The following is a 19,864-nucleotide window of genomic DNA, read 5'->3' as shown; positions in this document are numbered from 1 at the left end:
GCCCTAAAATATATATATCCTAGGTGTCAAAAGCCAGGGTAAAGAGGTGTGTATTAAATGTCCAAGCTGACACATTTAACACGCACAATCTACAATTCTGTGCACGCGAGCAAGACAGCCAAGCCCTTCCCTGTCTGTATCTCACACATCAATACACTTTAAAACCCATGGCTTGCCTTCCAAATCACACCCAAATGGAGGTTTACCGTGGACAGAAAAAGCATTAGATATTCCCTCCCCATATAACATTCTCATGCACACACACCTACCTTCTCAGGACATGCTCACAACGCAACCTAGGCCAATTCAAAAGCCTGGAAATAGGGACAAAGCCGAAGGATGGAGGCAAGAGAGATTTTTGACACCTCCTTGCTGTGTGAGAGAGACAAAGACTATCACTTTAACACAACACTGGAGGATCTGGCTATTCGAAGAGCACAAGGTTTGGTCACCCCAAGATCATCACACACACACACACACCACATTTAAACCCAGGAGGTGCTTTTCCCACAAAGAACTGCACATTGCAACTCAGCTAGGTTAGTTCAAAGCTGGAGGGAGGAATCACATGTGCGTGCGCATACAAGAAAGGTACATATTTTGACAGGTACACAGAGAATGCAGATTTGAGAGAGACTAAACCATAAACAAACCTCACTCTCATACACACATATACCCTCCATGCATCCTTTCGCACAAACACACCTAGGACCTGCCTCCTGCTCACGCCCAGATAAATGTGCATATAAAGAACATGTGCACACATGCAAATGAGGGAAAGAAACACAAGGGCAGTGACTTCTGCTACCTGTGTTATACCATTCATGCACACATTCCCCAAGACCTGCTTCTCACAGGCAGAGAGGACCATGCACACAACACACCTAGGCTACTTTATGGGGGGGGGGGCTGAACTCGGGAGGAAGCTATTAGAGAGGCACATCTTTTGCCACAGGTGGCATCAGTATGTGCTGTGTGTGAACACGCACACCCTTTGCACAAAAGCACCTTTAAACCCACGACCTGCCTCCTCCCACCTGTGTGGACATGCAAGCACACCTGTAGGCAGATTGACACAAACACCCCTGCAAAAACAGCAACAACCCCCACCCCTAGCACATTCCCAAGCATCTTTAAACCCTGGACACGCTCCTCTTCTAAACTCAGGAATTCCAAAATTCAAGGAGACCTACATTTGCGTGCCTGTTTATGGGTATGAAAGGACACACACAAACTCGTGTGTATGGGCTGCACCCAACCTTATTCCTTGCTGAAATGATGGCACAGTTGGACCAACTTAGGCCCATTGAGTGCCTCTGAGCCGACTGAAGTTACTACGGGCACCACGACCAACCCGGGGCCCATTAATCCCGGTGGATCTCCTCGGAGGAGAACCCCGTTGAGGGAGCCCCCTGACGAAGCGCAGGCCCATGGATCTCAATGGGTCTCCTCTGGGATGGCGACCCGTGGGAGTCAAGGGGCGCCTCGACTGACACAGGCCCATTCATCCCATCCCAAGAGGGAAAGCCTCCCCTGAGGGAAAGTCAGCCCGATGCAACCCGGAAGGGAGCACGCGTTATCCCGCTGCTGCACGCGTCGCTCCCTTCACACGAGCGGCGCTTGCACGGTGCCACACGCCTTCTCCCAACCCCAACCCAAAACATCCACACCGAGGAGGCGGCGGCGGCGGCGGCGGCGGCGCTTCTTCTCCTCCTCCTCCTCGCCGCCGTCCGCCCCTCTCCCACAGCGATGGCGGCGTCCCCCTCCGCCTCCATCCTCCGGGCCCCCCGCTCGGCCCCTCGCCTCCCTCGCTCACCGGGCAGCGCGGCTGGATGGCGAGGCCCGGCCCGGCCTCTCCTTCGGCCCCGGCTGCTCGCTGCCTCCGCCTCCTGCGGCCGCTCCCGGGCCGGCATCGAGCGAGCCCAGCCCGCCAGCAGGAGGAGCAGGAGGGCGGCGGAGGAGGAGGAGGAGCGGGAAGAGGCCGGCCTTCTCCCTCCAGCTCGGAGGGGCGAGGCGGGGGAGGCCCTACTCAGAGTAGACCGCCCGCCTTGAAAGGCACGGGCCTCCGCCGCGGGGTCTCTCTCAGCGGCTTCGTGGCGAACTCAGAGCAGGGCCGCTCCCTTCCCCTCCCACCCAGATCCAGAGGGGAATAATGGGTGCTGCTGGCCCGCCAAGTCCTACTCAGAGTAGACCTCCCTCCCCACTGAAATGAAGGGGTCCCTTCGCTTTCATGCAAGCGCTGAGGGCGGTAATGGTGAGAAGGCGGCACAACCTCGGGGGGAAACAGTAAAGGAAATGCTCTTTTTCGGAGGGGGAAGGCAGGCGGTCTCTCTCAAGGGGCTTCCTTCCGAGTAGGCCGCGTCAGTCAGTCGGGATTATTCCTATTGTCGTTGAGTCGTGTCCGACGCCTATTAGGAAGCCCCTTTTGCGTCTGACTGACTTTCCCCTCAGAAAAGCTCTTCATGGTGGCCATGATCGACAAAATGTTCTCTTGAGGGAGAAGTCAGGGCTTCTAATGGGGCTTACTCGCAAGCAAGTGGGACCGCATGCTCAGGAGTCCGTCCCCTTTGGGCGCCCAGACTGGCACTGAGCTGCTCTGAGGGGAAAGCTAGTCAGGGTCAAGGAGGGCTGGGACCTAACTTTTGAGTTATTATTAAATAATAATAATAATAATAATAATAATAATAATAATAATAATAATAATAATAATAATATCTTTATTGTCATTGACCCCTCTCAGGGACAACGAAATTCACTTGGCTGCTCCATCCACCCAGGTAGGGCACTCCACACAAAATCAGAACAACTATAAAAACACTAATTAAAACAATACAATATAATACAGCAAGGAAGATTAGATGACTTTCAAAGATGGGACTTACTTCTGAGATTAGCATTATTAATTACATTGTTATTATTACCCTTGCAAAAGCAAGCTCCATTTGGCACCCTGAAGGACTTTTCCCTCAGGCAACATTTTTGTTATCTGTTGTTGTTGTTGTTATTATTATTATTATTATTATTATTAGCTTCCCTGAGAGGAAAAGGCAGGCAGTGAGGACACCGAATGAGGCTTACTTCCCAGTAAGCATGACTCTCAATTGTTGGTAATCAATACCCCTCTTGATTAAAAAAAACAAAGAGGTGCCAGTTCTTTTATCTTTATATAATAAATGTTGTGGGCGCCACCACAAAATGGCTGCTCTCTCTCTCACACACACCCAAACACATCTAGAGACGACAAGTGTTTAAAGTGATATTAATCCATCCATATACAAGGTTTCATGCATCGGTTATATCTGCATGCGTTTACATAAGGTCCAGAGGGAGTATTTATCCCCGTCCCTAGATTGTAAGTTCCTTGAGGCAGAGACTTGCCCTGTCTTTGTAAAGTGCCAGCGACGTGGATGGCACAATAAGAATGAATGTTAACAGCAGGCGCCATCTCAGAAGAAATATTCCCTCCTGGGCGAGGGTGGAGGAGGAATGCTTTTTCCATACAGGGTGCCTGCCACCCATGGATTTCTCAGCACTATAATTAAAAACTAATCAACATTTTGTGAAGCCTGTTGCTCAATTCATTAGGGGCATCTCTTTAATCAACTAAAACTGCAATCCTAGGCACACTTCATTGGGCACACACAAATTATATCCCCACGAACACTTGCACAGATTAAGCTATTCAAACAATCCACATGTGTTTCTTCGGTCAAAGGGACAGCCCTGCCTCTTTTTCCCCCATTCTAGTCCCCCAATTCATTTTGCATCGTATTTCTAGCAGCTGTTTTATTTGGGGGAGTTTTGGGTGAACTCGGTGCTTCTGTGCTCACAGGAATGAGGCTGCAACAGGTATGTTCCAAGCATTTGAAGCACACACCTTCCCACAAAGAATCATGGGAACTATAGTTCCCAGCTCCCTTAACAAACTTTGAGTATCATTTCAGGGGAGAAAACAGAAATGGGGAGTGGGGAGAGAGGGTAGGATGCCCAGCTTGGGGAAAACAGCTGGCTGTGACCCTGGCCAGAAGCAGTCCTCCCACTAAAAGATGATGCGCTGCAACGTTTTGTTGCAGCCCCCCTCTTGCACCCTGCTCTACTGCCGGCTTTAGACTGAGTTGCTATAACAGGTCTATCAATGTACAAAACAATAACTGGCCAGGTATACATTTATTTTGAGAGAGAAGTTATGAACTGGTGTTTCAATCTCAGTTATCAGGACGTTGTTGTTGTTTTTGCAGACTGTCTGTATTGATGAAACAGCTGCCAACCATTATGCGTCCTACTGTTTACAAGGGTTCTGTTGTATTTGAGGCCATTTTAAAAAGAAATATATATTGTGATAGGGACTTGATAGCAGAGTATTCTGTATTAGTTAGGAACAAAACCTTTTAATCTCTAGCAGACGTTCCTCATCTAGTCATTTTGTTAAGGGAGACCCCATCTGCACTTCATTTGATAAGGCTTTCTGACTGTTCCCCATGCAGGGATTTGGATCAGGGCCGGCATTGAGGGTGGCATGCCCAGACTCCTGACAAGGCACTCACTTCAATAGGGGGCTCTGTCTGAAAAGCAAAACTTTGACTTCTGCATGCTGGACCACTTATGCTTTCCTGACACACTCCTTTCTTTTGGTTAACAGGTAACACATTTTCATGACAGATAATGCAATAAATAGACTCCTCTCTTTCCACGCAAACAGAAAACAATTGTAAGTACACAGAGCACTTTTCGACGTTTGCTCTACATAGCAAAGCGTATTGACCTGTTTTCTTTATTGGATGCCAAGTTCAATTAAAATAATAGGTAGATTTCTTTTCTCCTTTTAAAAATGATTATTTGAACAACTTTTCTGCCCTCTAGTGGACTCTGCTTCAAAAGGCACATCCACCTTTGTTTTGGAACACCAGGATGGGATGAATGAAGTGTGCTCACATTCTGCTGAGTCTCATGCTTAGATAAGTCTCATGCTTACATAAGGCTGCAAGTCTAACCCTGCTCACCTGCTGCGTTTATTCAGTAGAGTTACCTCTCAGTAAACGTGGTTAGGACTGGGCTGCTATTCCTTTGAACATCCAGTGGCCCGAACATTTAGGTTCTCTTTTCCAAAGTTCAACTTTCTCCACCAAAATCGATGCTTCTTTTAAATAATAATAATAATAATAATAATAATAATAATAATAATAATAATTTATTATTATTATTTATAACCCTTAACTATTTATATATTTAATTTATATATTAAATAATATATTATTTATTATTATTATTTATTATTATTTATACCCCGCCCATCTGGCTGGGCTTCCCCAGCCACTCTGGGCGGCTTCCCAAAAAATATTAAAATACTCTAAAACATCAAACATTAAAAGCTTTCCTAAACAGGGCTGCCTTAAAGAGTCTTTCAGATTCCTGTTGGTTGATCTGACGATGTGGACACTAGCCCATGAGCAGTAAAACTGTTAGTCTTTCGGGTACCACAAGACTCTTGGCTGGTTTTGCTCTTTGGGGTGTTCCTTTATTTCACTGCTCTGAGCAGGTGTCTGAGGGTGTTCATAGTATATTGTCTCTTAGGTACTGTAGTCTAGTGCAGGAGTAGACAACCCTTTTTCTTCTGCCAAGGCCACATTCCCTTGACAGCAAGCAATCTGTCAGGGGCCACAAGTAATCAGCAGTGGGCATCATGGGAGGAATCAAACCCTGGGATGTGGTGGTTTTAGCAGGTGACCATTGATGTGAGTTAATTTGGTTTTTAGCCTGTTGTTATTTTAACTGTGTGTATTGAATTATTGCTCTTTTTCTCAAGTGAAAATTTTATTTTGCTCTTTCTTTTGTAAACCATTTTGCGTGGAGGATTGGCAATGAAATTCAGAGTTGGTTATCAGGAGGAGCACCCAATGCTTCCACAATGGCTGCCAACACTGTCTACGATGCTTCATCCCCTTCACCCTCCCTTAGACAGGCTCATCTCAAACTGCAGCTCCGGAGTCCCTCCATTAAGCCTGCCGCTGGGTCCAGGCCAAGGAGGTGGGGAGAGGCAGGGCACCTTTTGTTCAATTCTCTATTGCTCATTTGCCAAAAAACAAAAGCGCTCGCTCAGACGCCAGGCAGAGTGCTGAGGTGGCAGCTTGTGGGCCGCCACTGGCAATCCCTCTGAGCGGAAGCCATGGGCCGGGCGCTAGGCCCACCTGCCTGCTTCCCAGAGGGGCAGAGAGAAGCCCCTAGAAAATAAGTGACCCCTCTCCCCGGCATCTTGGGAGATTGGCCAGACTTAACTGTTTCAAGGTTCCTGGGCAGAAGGGAGTTCCACAGCCCTAGCCTGGGAGAGAGAAACACAGAATCTTGTGCGTCTTTCACAATATCTGGGGGGATGACAGAAAAGTGATAAGCCATGGTTGTCCTAAAGAACCATTACTCCCTCAAAAGCAGCAGGGGTGGAGGAACTTTTTCAGCCCAATTTCCTTCCAAGGGGCCACATACCATTGGTGGGCAGGGCCAGAGCAATGAATGCAAATTTTACCTTTATACAGTAGGCTAGTTTCTGCACCTGCACTCAAGCACCCTCTCTGCCCTCTATCCAGACAAGCAGGAGGCATTACCAGAGCTCAGTGACTCATTGATGCACTCAAGGAGGGGGCGAATGAGGACTGATGAAGGGTGTGGCCTGGAGAGAGCAGGTGTGGCCTGGGAAGAGTCTCAAGGGCCAGACAGAAAGGCCTGCAGGGCCACATTTCTCTCCTGATCTGCAGGTTCCCTGTTTCTGCTCAAAAGCAACAGCATATCTTGCTTCATGCCAACAAGCTCCAAAACTCAAAACTATTTGCTCCGTTTTCAGATCCTAGCCCAATGCTATTGCAGCTCTCGCCCTGGGGTGTAGTTATTATATACTCAACTTATGTGCATTTAACTTGTGTGCATTCATGCTTTACGTGTATGGCAAAAAAAATTAAAGTTTTTAAAACAGGGTGGGGTTCCAGGAAAAATGACTTTGGCAGTCCCACCCGCCATTGAAGCCAATGGGTTTTGACTATAAGTGATTTTGACTTTAGACATGACCCCCAAAACGTAACCCCCATGTAATTTGTGGGCTTGCTGTATAAGATCCCTAGCTGTCTCCTTTAGCTAGTGCCCCTTGTTAGTGGCCAAGTTGCGTTGAAGCTAAAGGGGGACATGAGAGAGCAGAACAGCCTAGAGAGGTCTGGGTACAACTGGCATAATTCAGAAAACACAGAATGTGGTATTAGGTACACAATCCCGCTCCCTGAGATTCCTATTCTATGAACCTTCTGGAGCAGAACAACTGCCCATCTAGTCCGGTATCCTTTTCTCACAGGGGCCAACCAGGTGCTCTAATGGGAGGCCTGGAAGCAGGATCCGAGCACAAGAGCCCTCTCCCTTCCTGGGGTTTCCAGCAGCTGGTATTCAGAAGTATCACTGCCTCCAGCCATGGAGTCAGAGCATAGCTTTCATGGCTAGCAGCCACCCGTCTGCTCTATGACTTTGTCCAATCTTCTTCTAAAGCCATCTAGGTTGGCCATCACTCCTTCCTGTGGGAGGGAGTTCCATAGATGGGTGCTGTGCTAAAAGTTCCCCTTTCTCATTTCCCCCAGACCCTAGCCAGGCATTCCTGCAGGCGGCCCCCGCCCTGGGTGGGTGACGGGCGATTGGATGCACCCTCAGCCAAGAATGCAACTTGGACGGTGGAAGCGAGCCGTTGAAATCTCTGGGGATCAAGGGAGGCTCAGTGGCAGAGAATGCATCGTGCTGACTGCAGCTCAAAGCTTGCCCGGTGCCTATCGGGACGCTGGCCCTATATAAACAAACAGGGACGGTCCAGGCAGCAGGGCGGCCCATGGAGGAACTGTCACCATTCAGCGAGCGAGGTGAGTCACTCCAGAGAACCCCCCCCCTCCTCCAAATTCTCTCCCCCGTCTGGACTTTATTCATCAAGACCGAGACTCCTGTCCAGAAAGAAATCCAACAGGCTGTCTCTTAAATTGAACCCCCCCCCCCAAAAAAAAAAACCAACCTGGAGGAAAATGGCAGGTCTTGGACAACCTACTTGCATTGCATTGCTATCTCACCTCTCCTCCTCAGAGCTCAAGGTGGTGTATGTGGTTCTCCCCCACCCCATTTTATCCTCACAACAACCCTGTCAGGTAGGTTAGGTTGAGAGGCGGTGGACTGGCCCAAAGTTCCACCCACGGAGCTTTGTGGCTGAGTGGGGATTTGAATCCTGTTCCCCGAGCTCCGAGTCTGACACTCTAATCACTACACCATGCTGGCTCTCAACTGAGGACAGAGGTAGCTAATAATAATAATTTGCACCTCCACTGCCCTATTTTGTGCATTTTTGTGGGTGAACTGACCCACTTCTTAACTTTGTGGAAAAAATACGCAAATCGAAACGCAGCCATTCTTTGAGATTTGCACATCTCTGAATTTTGTGATGCTGTTCTCCAACTGAATAATGCCTATGGGGAAAATGTGCATTTAAAAATGAATATGTTAATGAAATCAACGTATTAAAATGATAGGGGAAATCACTTGCAAAAAAAAAAAGTACCTGTCGGGCAAAACTGCATGCAAGAATGCATATATTTGGGGAAATTGGCACTAAAACTCTGATGGATTTCACAAGAACTTAAAAATAAATAAATGCTGATGCAGAAATTAGAATCCGAAACTAACAGATGAGTCCATGCCTATTTGCACCACTGTCCCATTTTGGAACACAAACTGAGGGGAGAGGCAGGAAAAGTCATCCAGTCACAAACCGGACAAACTTGCAGGTGAGGTGGGAGCCTCCTAAATTTGCTTTTGGGGTTTAGAAATCTATGTTGTGGGTTTGGGGCCCCGCATCTGCCAGACACTGCCCTCTCCTGGAAGCACTTGTGTCTGCAGCAAGGACGAACCTGAAAGGACCTTGCTGTCAAAATGGGCACCTATGCAGATTTTGAGACAAATTTGATGCTTCCCCCTGTTTTTTCTTTCCCTTAGAACTCAGCCACGCAGCCAAGATGGCACAGATAAACCCCCAACCGGCCCAGGTGGGCACGTGGAAGGTACGTCCCGGTGGTTAAAACGCGGGCGGAGAGCCACAAAGACTCCTGTGGCAATGCAGACTAGCAGATTTATTGCAGGGTGTTGGAATAGGTGACCCTTCCAGCTCTACAATTCTGTGGATTATGCTTTCATGCCCAGGATTGGCTTTAAGTTTGAAGGGGCCTTGGCAAAGGGGCAGCCTGGTTCCCTCCTGGCCTCCTGCTCCTTGTGGGCATATCTGGTCCAAATGGGTTCCAGCAACAGGCAGCAATCCCATCAAGCAAGAGTGATTTCTAGCCAGGCAAAAACACTGAAGGAGGGGCAGGGAGGGGCGTGGCCTGGAGGAAGGGGTGTGGCGAGGGAAGAGGCGTGGCCTGGGAAAAGTTCTGAGGGCCATCCAGAAAGGCCTGGAGGACCACATTTGATCCCCAGGCCTGAGACTCCCCATTCCTGGCCTAGGGGTCATTTTCAACCAGAGCAAAGAGAGAGTGTGGAAGAGAGATATTTAAGCTGGCCCTCCTATGAGGCAGAGAGATGCTGGAACGGGGTGTCTTTCAAGGGCAGCAAAAGCAGGTCCTTAAAATTTCCCTCTTTGGAAAGCGGGAGCCCTCGCCCTGCCCCGCCTGACGCTGTCGCTCTCTTGCAGATCACTGCCTACGATCAGGAGAACTTCCAGGGCAAACAGATGGAGTTCGCCACCTCCTGCCCCAACATTGTGGAGTGCAGCTTCGACAACGTGCGCTCGCTCAAGGTGGAAAGTGGCGCGTGAGTACAGGGGGTAGCGGGGCTTCCGAAAGCAAGAAGTCAGGTTAAGAAGAAGATGAGAAGATAGAGTCTGCCGGATCAGGCCAATGGCTCATCTGAGTCCAGCATCCTGTTCTCACAGGGGCCAGCCAGAGGTCCAACTGGGAAGCCTTCAAGCAGAGCCCTCTGCCCTCCTGCGGTCACACGGGCCCCCATAGAAAGTGTCCTCCTGTTCTCAGTCACATGTTCCAAAACCGCCCAGCCCACCTGAACCCACAAAGGCCCTCCTCCAGAGCCCGCAGCCTGCAGGAAACATAGCCTTGGTTTGATTTGACAAAGGTGGTTCCCTGAGCCACGTACAGCAAGGGTGAAGTTCATTGGACATCCCTATCCTCGTCCCACTTATATGCCACCTTTTGATTTAAGCTTCCAAGGCATCTTAAACAAACACAAAAGGGTGCTTCCAGGCTGTTGTGGATCCAGCCACCTGCTGGCAAATTGGGGGTCATGTAATTAGAGCTGATTATGAGGCCCTGTGCAGGAAACTGGCTCGCCCCCCTATAAAAATGGATTCCCCCCCTTCTCTTTTTTGAAATAAAGAAAGTGATGAGGAAATGCACTGGAAAGCGTGGGACAGACGCTTGCTTTGGCTTCCCTGCAAACAAATCAGAATAAATGTCTATTAAATAGCCAACATAGCATCTGATTTCCCTGGAATTTCCTGGAGCACTGTAGTGTTGCCTCTTTTGTGCAAGTTTCCTTTATGTGTTTATTTATATCTTTCATCTCCTTACCTGACCCTTCTTTCTTTCTTTCTTTCTTTCTTTCTTTCTTTCTTTCTTCCTTCCTTCCTTCCTTCCTTCCTTTCTTTCTTTCTTTCTTTCTTTCTCTCTCTCTCTCTCTCTCTCTCTTTCTGGTGTTAGAATGTTTTGTTAATCTCATTATACATTTTATAATTTAAAAAAAAAAAATAATATGTGATATTATGCCAGAATGCATAACTTGCTTGAAGGAGTCCAAGAATGCATAACTTGCTTGAAACGATGTAAGCCAGGGCCAGCCCACCCATGAGGCAAGGGGAAGCGACTGCCTAAGGCAGCGGGGTTCATAGAGGAGCAGATCCAGCCTCCAAGGAATGCATTGCCCACTACTGCTGCTGCTGCTGCTGTAGTGACAGCAATGGCTGCTGCACGCTCCTTGGAATCTGGATCAACCGCCTCCTTGGCAGCCCCCTCCTCAAATGCTACCTCTGCAGTGGCCTCTGGGGAAATAGGAGGTGCTGCTTGTCTCCCCCCACCCATGGGGAGAGAATGGTGGGGGCTGCCCTCAGGGCCTTTGATTCCCACAGCTGCCATCAGCTATGGTTGATGTGATTCCCTACCTTGTTCCCAATGTAGATTTTCACCCATTGCTTCTTCCCTGGAGGGGGGGAGGCACCATTTTCTGGTTTGCCTCAAGTGACCAGATGTCTTGGGCTGGCCCTGGCACAAGCAGCTCCTGAAAGCACATCCCTTGGGCCGTATTGAGGCTAATAAAAGATAGGCTGTTGGACTGTTGTTCCATCACAAGTCACCTTGTCCGTACTGCTGCAATATAGGCTGTCTAAAGTCCTTCTGAAAACATGGGGTTGCCCTTTTCTCCAGCCCACAGGGTCCATGCTTTGTGCACTCTTAACGAATCAGCGTTCTCAAAGAAAACTCCAAATGCACCTCCCTTTTGCTCTTGTCTTCCCTGCCATCCTCTTGTGTGCTGCTGCTGATTGCAATTTCAATTAAAAATATAATGAAAATAATGAACCTGCAGGGTGGATGCTTAATAAACAGGTTGTCAGGAAGGGCATGAAATTAAAAACGGCATCTAAAGGGGATCCTATGACAGAAACACACACACACACACAAAGCAGTGAAAAACTGCCGTCTTAAAACGGACAGTTAAAATATCCCAGCTGTTGCCAGGGAGGTCCCCTGAGGTGACCAAGTTGGGGATTCCCAGGCCAAAGGAAAGTTGAGAAACCTCCCTTTACACAAGAGGCTCATGCATAGCTGACTGGGGCAGGTCAAGAACCCAGCCCCAGAATCAGACCAGTCCGGGGCTACCCACAAGGCTATATTTAGGCTGAATAACGAGAACCGGATTATCACTTCTTCAAGGGCCCGTCACTCAGCCGTCCTGCTGTGGGGCAGACCGTCCTCTCCACAAGTGGGATAAAACGAGGGCATGTGATGCATACCCTCTGAGTGTCCTGATTTTCCAGGGACAGTCCCGGAAATACAAAGCCATCCCAGCTTCTGATTTGACCCCAGAATGTCTCCTTTTCCCCTCCAGCACTGCCAGTGCTGAGCTCGGGGAGTACGATGTGCCGACGCTTGTCCCGAGTGGTGGCTGTGAGGAAGCATCTTGTTGCCTCTTCAGGGCCTCTCCATAGCTGCCATCTCCCTTGTGCAGCTCGTAGCAGCTGCTGGAGAGCAGGCAAGGAGGAGAAGAGGCTACCACCAACGAGGCCCAGCCCTGTGCAACATGCCGGCTCTCAGGGGTCAGCAGAGGGCAGGACCGCCCTGGGCAGGAAAAAGGGTGCAGCGCAAGGAGCCTTGGTTTTGTTAATTTAAAAAATGCTTTGTGTGTCCACATTGAATATTGCCCCTTTCTAAAATGTATTTATGGCTGTGTGTTTTTCTTCTTGCGAATCTACCAAAGAATAAAATAACATCAGGACTAAGGGGTTTGCTCAGGACGGTGGAGGGCCTGTGCGCTGTGCCCCATTGGTGTCATGGGGGTGACACTCGCTCGGGGGGGAAAACAAAATTTGGTGGGTCGAGGAGGGTGGGGAGTGAGAAATGCCCCTCTTTTCATCCAGGGAAGGTGTGGTGATGTGGTTCCTTGCTGAGCGTCTCCTCCTTCCTATCCGCAGCTGGTTTGGCTATGAGCACACCAACTTCTGTGGGCAGCAGTTTGTCCTGGAGCGTGGAGAGTATCCCCGCTGGGAGGCCTGGAGTGGCAGCAATGCCTACCACGTGGAGCGGCTGATGTCCTTCCGCCCCATCTCCTCCGCAGTGAGTCCCATTGCCTTTGCCGCGTGGCATTATGCAATGACCACAATCGCAGGCCTGTTAAAACGAGACCTCTCTGGAGAACGAACCAGCTTTCCCGGTTCAGGAGGCAAGCGTTCGGATTTCACAGAACTCCTTTTTGAGCTGCATGCAAACTTTCAAGCTTCACAGAGTTCTTCTTTAGCATAAATAAATAAATAAGATGCTTGGGAGGTTTTTTAAAAATGAAATTGCCTAATAATAATAATACCATCTCCAGTCCAGAGATTGGGTGTGTGGGGAGGTGTGAGTTAAGTTTGTTAATTTAGTTTAGATGGGCAGCGTACAAATAAGATTCATCATCATCATGATCATTTATAAACTGCTGAATATTGTAAAAAAATACTTAAGCAATATGCAAGCTGCTGAAATTCTTCAAAAGGGTAAAACTGGAGTTGTTTTTACTTCTTGCTGTAGGGGTGAAAAGGCTTAAGACCAGCCCTCTTTAGACCCCCCCCCCCCCCATGGTTAGGAATTACAACATCATGGCTTTTCAAGTTAAATTAAAACTGCTGCAGAAGAAGCGTATCAACGGCTTTTAGGCAGACAGGCTAAGAGGGTTCAGTCCCAATGGATCCAAAACTGGGAGAGAACAATAGAGGGCCTGGGCAGCTGAAGCCACGGGCACAGATAGTGTCATGCACAGATGGCATCTTACCCCAATATTATTGTCCCGCATCTCAGGCCCCTTGAGCCCTGTGTGCTGGAGGGGCTGTGAAGTCACGGGAACATCCCTACCTTTATGGTGGCAGCGCGAAGTTGGCATCCTGAATCTTGGACAGGTGTGTTCACTGAAAAGAGGGCTGCTTTGCTCTTTCCTCCACCCCCCCCCCCAGAGCCACAAGGAGTCCAAGATCACCCTTTACGAAAAGGAGAACTTCATGGGGCAGCCGTGGGAGGTCCATGATGACTACCCTTCCCTGCAGGCCATGGGCTGGAGCAACAGCGAAGTGGGCTCCATGAAGATCCACTGTGGAGCGTAAGTGGGGGGCGATGGCAGGAGACAGCTTCTGAGCCAAGATGTGAGGCCAGGGAAGGGTGCCGTGCGGGCATGCCAACTCCAGGGGGCCAAGGTGTTTTTGGCCCCCTCCATATTTGTTTGAAGGGGTCTTGGCCCCCTCAATGTTGAGGACGCAGCATCGCGGAAGGCAGCACGGTTCTGCACACTGCCAGGAGACGAGTGTGACGTCATGCGCGTGCAACGTGACCCCCTTAATCTTGGGGAGAGCGGGCACCTCTGCCCCAGATGTGCCAAGATGGCCTGACCCGGGGTACTCAGCCTTTTTATACCTACCACCCACTAATGCATCTTTCTTGAGGGTAAAATTTCCTTACCGCCCACCAGTGCCCAATGGAAGGAGGGTTCTGCTTGTGCTGTAGAACCCCCTACCGCCCACTGAGAATCCTGAAACCCCCACTAGTGGGCGGTAGGGATCAGGTTGACAACCCCTGGCCTAACCAAACCGCCCTAGAAACAAGCAGGCAAACAGCACGTTCTGCACCTACCAGGGATTTGCAACTGGGTCTCACACACACACCTGGTTGCTGATTCCTGCATTTCAAGGTGTTAGACTGAATAATAATAATTTATTATTTATACCCCGCCCATCTGGCTGGGTTTCCCCAGCCACTCTGGGCAGCTTCCAACACAATATTAAAATACAGTAATGCATCAAACATTAAAGGCTGCCTTCAGATGTCTTCTAAAAGTCTGGTAGTTGTTTATCTCCTTGACATCTGATGGGAGGGTGTTCCACAGGGCAGGTGCCACTACCGAGAAGGCCCTCTGCCTGGTTCCCTGTAACTTGGCTTCTCGCAGGAAGGGAACCTCCAGAAGGCCCTTGGATCTGGACCTCAGTGTCTGGGCAGAACGATGGAGGTGGAGACGCTCCTTCAGGTATACTGGACCAAGGCCATTTAGGATGACCTGGGGGGGGGGTGGAATCCCTTCCAACTCTACAGTCGAAGGATGTGGAGGGTTAGCTGTGCTCCCTGGACAGCTCTTCATGGCCCCAACTGGGCAACTCAGCTCTTGTATATCTCTGCAACTCCTCCTCTGCAGGTGGGTTTGCTACCAGTACCCCGGCTACCGCGGCTACCAGTACATCCTCGAGTCCGACCACCACGGCGGAGACTACAAGCACTGGCGGGAGTGGGGCTCTCACGCCCAGACCTTCCAGATCCAGTCAGTCCGGCGCATCCAGCAGTAGGCCTGAAGGCAAGTGCGCGTGCGCACACACACACCCTGGAGCAGAGCATCAGGGCTGCAAGTTGCCAGCGCAGAAGGGAGGACTCCGTTTTTCACCCCACCTCCCCCCAGTTCCCCACACAGGTGCTTAAACCTCTCTCTCTCTCTCTTTTGCTCTTGGTCCTCTTGGGCTGGGGGAATCCTTCTCTCCAGCATCTTCCTTGCTGCCACAAAGAGGAAGGAAACACCTGGAAAGGAAATGTGTGTGTGTGAAGCAGGAAGCACTTTGTACATGCTCTGGTGTCAACGTGTTTGCGCAAGATGCACAGGGCGCTGTAGGCAGGCAGAAAGACAGCAGCCTAGTGTTTCCTGCATGCTTAAAAATAAAGCCAGGCTTGTGCTCAAAGCAGGAGTGATTTTGTATGATTTACATTTTACGTGATCGAAAGGTGAGGTCAAATCATGTTTTGGAAACCTTAAAATAGAAGCACCTCCCTCTCTGGCTTGGGACAGCAGTAGGCTCCACCCACCCACCGGCGCATATTCTCAATTACAGTATTGAGGGCTAGAAACTTCTGCAATTTAAAAACACACACAAAAGGCGGGAGTCTTGTGAAACTGAATCCGGCATCCACTCTGGCCTTCTATTCAGATGTGCAGCTTATTTCAGACAATACACCCAAGGGTCTCTTGAGCATAGATTTTGCCAACTGCAGGGGGGGCTACACAAAGTCACCTTTAGGTGGGGCTCAGACACTAGTAGGAGCTGCTTAAGCCAGGTGTGAAGAACCTACACAGCTCCAGATGTTGGGACTGCCATGGCTATATGGGAAGGTGGGAGGGAGTCCAGCAACATCTGGAGACTGACTATGGGGTGGAAGGGAGGAGGCAGGAAGCAGCTCTAGAGCAGAGCTAGGAGGCAAAATGTTTTCCCCCACCCGCAATGAGATACTGCTTTGTTTGCAAAGTTCACCACAGCATCATCAGCCAGCCATTCTCCTGAAAACAGAAATTCAACCTTATTACCTCCAACATCATCACTCAAATAGTGATAATTACCTCTAGTGAAATTATCACCAAGAACAGGACTGGTTGGAAAATCATAACTGAAAAACAACAGACACATGGAAACTTGATTTTTATTTTTTTTTATTGAACATTTTACATCATGTAGCATCTCTTAATTTATTTTGTTCTACAACCATCTCTCTCCATTTTTAGTTTTCTTCATTAAAATATAAAATAGATTCTTTTTAGTGGGAGGGGAAGTTTTAAGAACTGTTGTGGAATAGCATTTTTTTTAAAAGGGAGGGAGGGAGAAGCTGAGATTTTGCTTCCGTTAAGTGACAAAACTGACCTAGCCTGAGCAACAGCATGGAGGCAGATTGATGGACTGGTGAAATTTGGCTGGTTCTGGGTCTGTCACCCCCACTGCAAACCCCCTCAACAAAACCCACCAGTTCCTCCAGTCTGAGAAGTAGTGCCCTTTTTACAGCTGGGCGCACAGCCCATTCCTATCCACCGTGAAACATTTGGAGAGAAGGGGAGGGGAAACGGCAAAATGCTCTGGCCTTTTGGCCAGAAATGTCTCTCCAGTCTTGGTGTTATGGGATAAGAGAGCTCTAAGCAGGTGGATTTTTTTCTCTTGAAGAACAGGGAGTATCTCACACATACAATCTAGGCCAGTCTGCCTCGCTTTTTGACCCAGTTCTTTGCAAAGGACTCGGTGGTATTTTTCAGGTCAAGTGGTCTCATGTTCTGGGGCAGAAGCAAAAATAAAGCCCCCCCACCCCCACAAGGTCTTGCTCTACTGCAAAATGGCCAAGCAGGAAAGGTGAGAGTGCAGTCATTGCGTGCCAGTGCTGTGACATCTCAAGATTTATATTAATAAGGTTTGTGGTTCAATGGGAAAGAAATGAAGCGGCAAGTCAGCTCCCCCCCCCCCCCGAGTCTGAAGCGAACCAGGCAAGTGTTGGAACCAAGTTTTCAAAGACCCTGTTTCTGGGGTGGGGTGGGGTGGGGAAGATGAAACGGGAAGAAGACTGAGAGGGTCACTGCAGAAGATACAAACAGACTCTTCAGAAAGGCAGTCCCCAACACTACCACTCGGCACTTTGCAGAATAGGTTGCGGTCAAAAGGGCAAGAGATCCGTGCAAAATATTGAGGGCCAAGGTGGTGTCAGGCTTCCCAAAATTCAAACACCCTCCCCCCCATCACATACGTAAAAGATTAAGTTACAGGTAGGTAGGTAGCCGTGTTGGTCTGCCGTAGTCGAAACAAAATAATTTTTTCCCCTTCCAGTAGCACCTTAGAGACCAACTAAGTTTGTTATTGGTATGAGCTTTCGTGTGCATGCACACTTCTACAGATCCGTGCACCCGAAAGCTCATACCAATAACAAACTTAGTTGGTCTCTAAGGTGCTACTGGAAGGAATTTTTTTTTATATAAAAGATTAAGACACTGAACTATGAGCGTTTGCAGATTCCAAAACGGTTTGCATTTCCCCTCCCACTCCAGGAAGGGCAGAGGGACTTAAGGCAGCTCACCAACAGGAGTCAAGGACAAAACTTAAAAGATAAGATTTGGAGCTGTACATTTAAATGGACCTTGAAAGACAGGAAGGAAGTTTGGGGGGGCAGGCACCTCAGCAGACAAGAGGCAGAACACAGTAGCTGTGACTTAAGTTGGGGAGCTACCCCAACATCAGGATTTAGAAATCACACAGAACTGGGGAGCAGGGAGAGAGGCCACCAGGAATTGATTCCTCAGAATACAAGAAAACACCCCCTTTAGCACTTCAACACACAACACAGAAACACCTGCTTCCCAGAGGCACCCTGAACTTGCAATCCTTAAGACATGCTTCACTAGAGAGTCCCGTGGAACTAGCAGAGATGTGCAGCAGATCAGCTGGTGGGGAAGGAAATTTCCCAGAAATTGTGCCATTTTATTTTGCCCGCTTTTAAGAGTGCAACCTCTCCGGCACTAACTAAACGGAGCTTTGGCGACAACCAAATGTGCAAAAGCCATTGGAATAATAATCATCAATGCATGCAAAGGTGTTCCACTCTGCATGCATCCATTAGGAAGTGCCTGCTGGTCCAGCAACCTGTTCTCACAGTGGCCAACTAGATGCCTGTGGGAAGCCTGCAAGGAGGACCCAAGCAAAAAGCATTCCCCACCCGCCATGCACCTGGGAATCCATATACAGGGTGGGGGAGGCAGGAAAGAAAAAACCAAAATTATGCCGTGGAGGGGTTGGTGTTTAATTCCACAGATCATGATGTCAAGGATGCAATTAGCGTCTCTCCAGGTTTCATTTCAAATGCAAAGTGCATTTTCCTCCTTTTCTCTAGTTCCCACCCTGAAAAGCAGCCACCTGAGCAACTGAATTAAGAGCCTGCATGGAAAGCTGGGCTCGGAAACTGTATTAGATGTTTAGATTCACACCACTCTGCAGCAAGCAAAGAGAGATGTAAACCTATACCTCCTGGATTCCAAAACATGTTTTCTCATTATACAGGATGCCATGTTTCTTGCCCCAAAACACAAGAGGGAGGGAGGTAACTCACTTCGGTTAAGAAAGACACCTTCTTGGATGTAAATCTGTGGGCAAACAAATCCCAGTGGCAAAGAAAAATACTCTGGAGACTGCAAAGGGGCATCAGATGCCCCTACAAAGCTTGAGGACTACTGGCATGAAGTGGGGGTGCCAATGAAAGTGTTGAATGGTAAAATGTGAAGGTTCATTATTGTTTCACAAGTTGTGCATGTCTTTAAGGGCCAGGGCTAATAACGAGACCCAGTCTTGCAGCCGTGAAACATAGCAGGTGCTGCTAGGTTGTGTTAATTAAGCTGTGTCAGCATTTGGGCATAGTATATAAGGAGCAGCACCTAACTCTCCCTTCACCCTGGGTGGTGGTTGGGTCATGTTTGTTGTTGTTATCTTTAGTGTAAAAGGAGTTTTTGTTTTGTTATTAAAACCTTGTTAAAGTTATCTTTGAGTTCCTTGTTATGCATGATCTCCCCAGCAAGCTCTCTGCAGCGCTACTAAACCCCAAATAGCCAACAGAAAGAACTAAAAAGTACGGCAGAACTAAAGAACTAAAAAGAATGAGCAGGCAGGCAAAGAACAAACAGATCAGTGGAGTGCCACACACACAAACCCAATTTGTGTATTGAAGGGTGAGGGTCAGAAACCTGGAGGGTGCGGAGATCACATCCAACATTCCTCCCCATTATTCTTTTTTTAAAAAGACTTTGACCATGAAGAGGCTGTGGAAATCTTCCCCAGCGCCTTGCCAGCTCTGGAAAAGGTTTGGGCTCTACCAGCCTGGACTCTGAAGCCAGCCCAGAAGCATCAGGAATTTGGGGGAGTCCAGAGGCTCTGGAACTAAAATGCAGTTGGTTCAATCAATCAACCAACCAACCAACCAACCAACCAACCAATCTCCACCTAGCATGTTCGTGGTCAGCAGTATGTCCTACCAGCCTCAGAAGCCAGCATGGCCACGGTCAGGGAGGACGGAAGTCCCACCAGCATCCTGGATTGACAAAAAAAATCCCCGTATCAGTGACAAGATTGATGCCCCAGAAACAACCCCCAGCCAGATCTGGAGCTCTGCTAGAAGAGAGCAGAGTAACTACACATTACTTGTCACGATGCAAGAAAAATAACAAATTATCTTAATCCAAGCGACCATGCATGGGAAGGTGATCTGAAGCAATACTGGTGAATGAATTGCAAAAAGTATTTTCAGTGCTACTCCTCTGCCCCCCCCCCAATAATACTTTTAGAATG

General features: G+C 48.7%; 2 protein-coding genes across 16 annotated transcripts in view; one reads left to right on the top strand and one right to left on the bottom strand.

Moving 5' to 3' along the window:
• Positions 1–1,960, bottom strand: part of MYO18A (myosin XVIIIA) — a 148,339-nt gene extending 146,379 nt beyond the window's left edge. For all 6 annotated transcript variants that reach the window (XM_081844027.1, XM_081844028.1, XM_081844012.1 and 3 more), the window contains exon 1: positions 1,817–1,960. The gene's annotated coding sequence lies outside the window, so the exon portion shown is untranslated. The remainder of the gene's footprint in view (positions 1–1,816) is intronic.
• CRYBA1 (crystallin beta A1) lies at positions 264–15,466 on the top strand. Of its 10 annotated transcripts, XM_081844303.1 has the most exons (9): positions 2,903–4,708; positions 5,572–5,732; positions 7,331–7,526; positions 7,608–7,880; positions 8,998–9,062; positions 9,689–9,807; positions 12,695–12,836; positions 13,709–13,851; positions 14,935–15,466. In XM_081844303.1, the coding sequence occupies exons 4-9, from the start codon at positions 7,850–7,852 to the stop codon at positions 15,080–15,082; spliced, it is 648 nt and encodes a 215-aa protein (XP_081700429.1). In that variant the 5' UTR covers positions 2,903–4,708; positions 5,572–5,732; positions 7,331–7,526; positions 7,608–7,849; the 3' UTR covers positions 15,083–15,466. The 10 variants fall into 10 exon arrangements, with proteins under 10 accessions (XP_081700427.1, XP_081700429.1, XP_081700431.1 ...); XM_081844305.1 differs by lacking the exons at positions 5,572–5,732; positions 7,331–7,526 and adding an exon at positions 6,833–6,870 and having other exon boundaries at positions 2,903–4,639; XM_081844302.1 differs by lacking the exon at positions 7,331–7,526.
• Positions 15,467–19,864: the final 4,398 nt, after the last annotated feature.

Source organism: Podarcis erhardii (assembly GCF_964252035.2).
Source record: "Podarcis erhardii genome assembly, chromosome: 16".
Classification (NCBI taxonomy): domain Eukaryota; kingdom Metazoa; phylum Chordata; class Lepidosauria; order Squamata; family Lacertidae; genus Podarcis; species Podarcis erhardii.
The sequence above is the reverse complement of the archived record's forward strand: the minus strand, read 5'-3'. Positions and strand labels throughout refer to the sequence as shown.